Source organism: Mytilus californianus, unplaced genomic scaffold (genome assembly GCF_021869535.1).
Source record: "Mytilus californianus isolate M0D057914Y unplaced genomic scaffold, xbMytCali1.0.p SCAF_3, whole genome shotgun sequence".
In the NCBI taxonomy this organism is placed as follows: Eukaryota; Metazoa; Mollusca; class Bivalvia; order Mytilida; family Mytilidae; genus Mytilus; species Mytilus californianus.
In genome coordinates, this window is record NW_026262679.1 from 60,896,873 (window position 1) to 60,901,804 (window position 4,932).

Sequence of the window (4,932 nt, forward strand, 5' to 3'; positions counted from 1 at the left end):
CACTCCAGGCCAAGAAATATAAATGTCACCAGTAGAGTAGGATCTGCTTGCCCTTCCAGAGCACAATAGTTCATCCCTGATTCTCAATCTTTTGATTTTTGTGTAGTGTTTTGTGGACTTGTTAGTCACTTTGTCGTTTTTCGTTTCGGGCATGGTATTGTTTTTCGACGGTTATAAAGTCACCTTGGTATCTTCTCTCCTGTTTTTCAAATGTAAAACAAAATCAAAACAGAAGAGTTAAATATGGCTTAAATCAACTTTTCCCGATAAACAGGATTACATTGGCAACAACGGCTGTACATAAACATATAACCAAAGTATCATCTCTAATAGAATGTTATTACAACAATTAAAAATGAATTTTAATGATGATTGTTGACACTTTTTTTTATAATTTGTTCATTAATTGACATGAAAGAACAATGGTTTGAGTTGCAGAAATTTCTATGTTGTTACAGATTTTTTTTTTCAGCTGTCTTTAAAAATTATACATTACTGTAATTACATTTTTGGTCACGTACACTGCCAATGCATTTTTGTTTCAAATTGTATATTAAAATCATGTACTTACGCAATTAGTCCCTTCAAAAATCAATTATTTTTTCATGTATGCCAGACAATGTGAACATTTAATTGATTAATACATGAAATAAGCAACTTTTATAAAAGATTTTATTATGAATAAGCAAACACTTTTTACATAGAAACTATATATATATACATGGACTCCCGTTTAAATAGCTGCACTCTACCAGAAATAAAACGGTGTATGAGAAAATTCTAAATAATGTACATGTTTACGATAGAAATACAAATTTCTTTGTCGAAATGACCCCAATCCGTATATATTAAATTATCAAGGATGTTATATTCATAACAAATAACATCATCTAACTGACCCATAATACAACGAAATCAATAATTATATTTGCCCTATTTATGAAGATTGTTTAGGCCAAAAGATCTTATAACGCAGTCCAATAAACAAAATACTAACTCAAATTGCAGATGCTTTGCTTTCTTAAATATATGTTACAGAACAAATTAGAATTCAGTTGGATATAGAATCCTAATACAAATTGGAATTCCAATGTCTAATAGCAGAAATTGGAATTCTCGGTTATACTATAAACTCAACTATTACAAGTTAGAATTCCAGTCGATAAACATCAACCAATCAATCAAAAAAATAACAACTGTCGGATCAGATTCTATTTAGAAAAATCTATTTAAAAGTTGCTGAATATGTTTTCGACTCTACAAAATGGCTATAGGTGGATCTTTAAATGGTTTCCTAACAGCTTTCGTAATGGCAGACCAAAACAAGTCTTCGCCTAACCCTTGTTGATATTGCAGATGTGGAGTTGTGTCAAGTAAAGACCTCTTAGAATTGGTCATGTGACTTGAATCTATTTGACTGTGCATTATAAGAATAAGTCTTTCCCATAGCGACGCCTTCTTTCATGTACCAGGTCAAGTTCCCATTGACACCATTCACTTTTTGTAAAGTTATTCGACATAACAATAATAACTTTCCAACTTTTGCCGATATATTTTGTAATGTTGTCTGTGATGGTCCCCCAAGATCAAAATCTCGATGGTGAACGCAAACTTTCAAGCCAATTCCTTCCAGGCGTTTAAGGAGATCTAAATGGACCCATTGCCGATCTGAATCGCAGTATATAACAAAAGAATCGTATTCACAGCTTTCGGAAGAAATAAAACGAATGTACCCTTTTCTTTTCCATTCGTTGACACGAAGAAGATAGATAAAGTTCCGAATGTTTGCATTACAGTTAAATATAAGAACTAAAACCACAGCAGAAATAAAAAGGGATACACCAGTAACAATGGCTATTGTAAAAACTGGACTCCATGTTGAGCATTCAGCGTCTGTGGGCTAATAGTCTACGAGAGGATGGCTTTTTTTTATCGTCTGGGTATACGCACGAGTAGCCAATTGGCCAATTCTTCAGTATTTTAGAAATATTTGAGGATCGCAAATAATCAACAAACCATCTCTGTGCACATGTACACCAGAATTGATTTTGAGATATATCAAATTTCTCCAGCGACCACAACAACTGGATCGGAAACGATGATTCATTAATAACCTGTATGTTGTTTCCATCCAAATATAGATGCCTTAATGATGTAAGATTTTTGAATACATTTCGGTTCCAGGTCACGATTTCATTACCTTTCAGATTGAGGATTTTTAAAAAAGGTATTTTTTGAAATAATCTTTCCGGCAATCTCTTTATGTGTGTTGCTCGCAAATTCAGAACGATCAAATTTGACAATGGAGAAAATAGATTCCTAAATATAACAGGACTGTTTGTTATATAATTGTTCGATAAATCTAATTTTTGCAGACTTGGTACGGGTTTGAACAGTGCAGTCTTAACACGAAATCCATTGTCACTAAATTTTAACTCTTTCAAAGAGGGGCATGCAAATGCCCTCGGTTCAATTATTGACAGATGACATATCTTATTTATCGAAAGTATTTCTAAATTTGCAGTACGAGAAAAAATGTTATTTTCTTAAGTTATTAGACGGTTTTTGTCCAATATAAGATGATTAAGATTATCTAGACAATTAAAAGACGTCGAAAGCAGTTTACGAATTACGTTATCTGTCAGATCCGGCGAGATAACCTAGGTACTAAAGACTGTCCTGCTTCATCGGCACAAAAAGCTGGATTCTCAAATATGTAATTATCGAATAAAGTTAATTCAGTAACTGCGTGTAAACCACGCGCATTTAGGAATACAATCTCATTTCTATCAATATTAAGCTTATTTATCCTGGAAAAAAAAGACAGTACACTACCATTAAAATTCCTGAATTTATTTCCGATAAACGATATTTTATTCATAGTGTAGTTTCTAAAATCAGAAAAGAAGTCCATTGGAAGACTTTTCCAAGCATTGTTTATAAAACGCAAATTACTCATTAGAAGTTTGTTTAAACTTCGGAATGACATTTTTAGGGTCAAAATATTTAATTTTCGTTCATGTGATATTTCTAAATGTCTGAGATAATTCAATTCCTTAAATGCATCTGCAGTCAAGTCTTCTATTGAGTTGTTGGTGATCACCAAACTGATTAAGTTATTGTTCGAAACATTTCGAAATGTGTCCATGTTTTCTATAACAGCTGCAGAATTTTTTCAGACATGGTATATCGCTCTTTTCTACTGTTAGTTGAACATACGTGTACCAAATAAAATAAACAAAATACAAATGTAAATAGTCCATGTCTTCTTGAACTATCACATCAACAATAAATGTGTTGGCTAGATGAAAAATATTGAAACAATTTCCTTCCGAACCATCTCACATGATTGAACTCGTGCAAACTACGTACCATCATGTGTCATACTCATACAGAGCAAACAATGTTACTTCCTTGTGAAAATAACAGCATCTGAAATAATTTTTTTCATTTTCAAATTTATATGGTTACAGAAAACAAGGAAGTAAAGATAAACTTTTATGTAATTCACCTTAATATATAAAAAACTTCGGATTCATTTATCGTTATGGAATCACGAAAAAAATATTTGACTGGATTTTTTGCGACATTGTTTAATTCAACACATCTACATACAAGCCAATGGATGGTATTCCGTTTGTTGAACATTTGACAATTACTCACGAAAATAAGTATGCAAAGAGTAATTACGAATCCACAGTAACTTATTAATTTTATTTAAGATAAAGAATATCATACCCATCTATAGTTTTCATATTTCCTCGAATGTCTGTACATGTATTTTTGAACTACTCACAATTGTCTTTTTCTCTACAATAACTCTTTTTATAAAAGGTAAGGCAAATTTCCTCATATTTTATTTCCCAACATGAACATGTTTAAAATCTAAATATTATTAGCGTACTTTATATTGTTTCGTATTTTTTTTTTTACATATAACAAAAAATTGGTACTTGCATGAAAAACGGTATAATTTGTTTTAATAAAATTTGTAATACACTTTTTCTAAAAGAATATCAATTAACACAGTAGTAGATCTTTGAATATTGTTTTTATTGATAACTCCATTGGTTTTGTTTTGTTTATTATTAAATAGGTATTGCTATATATTTGTGAAACGTATGGTCCTACATCCTGTCGATAGTATCATGATTATGTAATGGTATTTTGACAATGCATACTGCCATGCTTTTCTCACTGAATATAAATCGGTTGAATGTGTACTGATTGCAAATTTAGACTGGAAGAACATAATTCATGTATTAGTTGTTATTTGTTTTGAACTAGCTTTCAATAACTACTAGTACTCAAAGATCAGTACTTTGATTCTTTTGTTTAGTTGGGTTTTTTTTCATCACAATCTGACTATTCAAACCATGTCCAAATGATTTTTTTAGTGTAGTCATAAGCTTTTCAGATACTTTTCATAAAACTATACTATAGAGTTAGGTTGGCTGATTAAGACCAGTCTAGACTAAATTTAAAGGTCAAGAATGAGTTGAGACTGGTCGAGCATTTGTCGAGACCATATTTAGACTATACCAAGAGTATCAAGTACTCAATCAGACTTATTAAGTCAAGTCGAAACCAAAGTCGAGTTACAGTTAAGTACATTTAAGTACTGTCGAGATTATGTCAAGTCTTGTCAAGTAAAATATGTGCTCGACCTTACTGGTCAAGCACAAAATATGGTCTTTTTCAGACTCTGAGCAGTTTGTAGTGTAGAGCTTGCATTTGTTTTATAATGATTAAGACTATAACACAATGTTGACTGCTGTACCCAAATTTTTCACATTTTTACCTATTATATAAATAAGAAGATGTGGTAGGAGTGCAAATGAGACAACTCTCCATCCAAGTCACAATGTATTAAAAGTAAACAATTATAGGTCATAATACGGCCTTCAACACGGAGCCTTGGCTCATAAAGAA

General features: G+C 31.6%; 1 protein-coding gene across 1 annotated transcript; it reads right to left on the minus strand.

The window, feature by feature from the left end:
* Positions 1–650: 650 nt before the first annotated feature.
* LOC127733544 (leucine-rich repeat-containing protein 15-like) lies at positions 651–3,385 on the minus strand. The gene is made up of 3 exons (XM_052242891.1): positions 3,373–3,385; positions 1,890–2,545; positions 651–1,455 (listed from the first exon to the last, which is right to left on the minus strand). Exons 1-3 carry the CDS (start codon positions 3,383–3,385, stop codon positions 1,258–1,260), a joined length of 867 nt encoding a protein of 288 aa, XP_052098851.1. The 3' UTR covers positions 651–1,257.
* Positions 3,386–4,932: the final 1,547 nt, after the last annotated feature.

Coding starts and splice junctions, on each gene's coding strand:
- LOC127733544 (XM_052242891.1), bottom strand. Junction 1,456..1,889: donor GACTATTAGCCCACAGACGC/TGAATGCTCAAC, acceptor ACATGAAAGAAG/GCGTCGCTATGGGAAAGACT.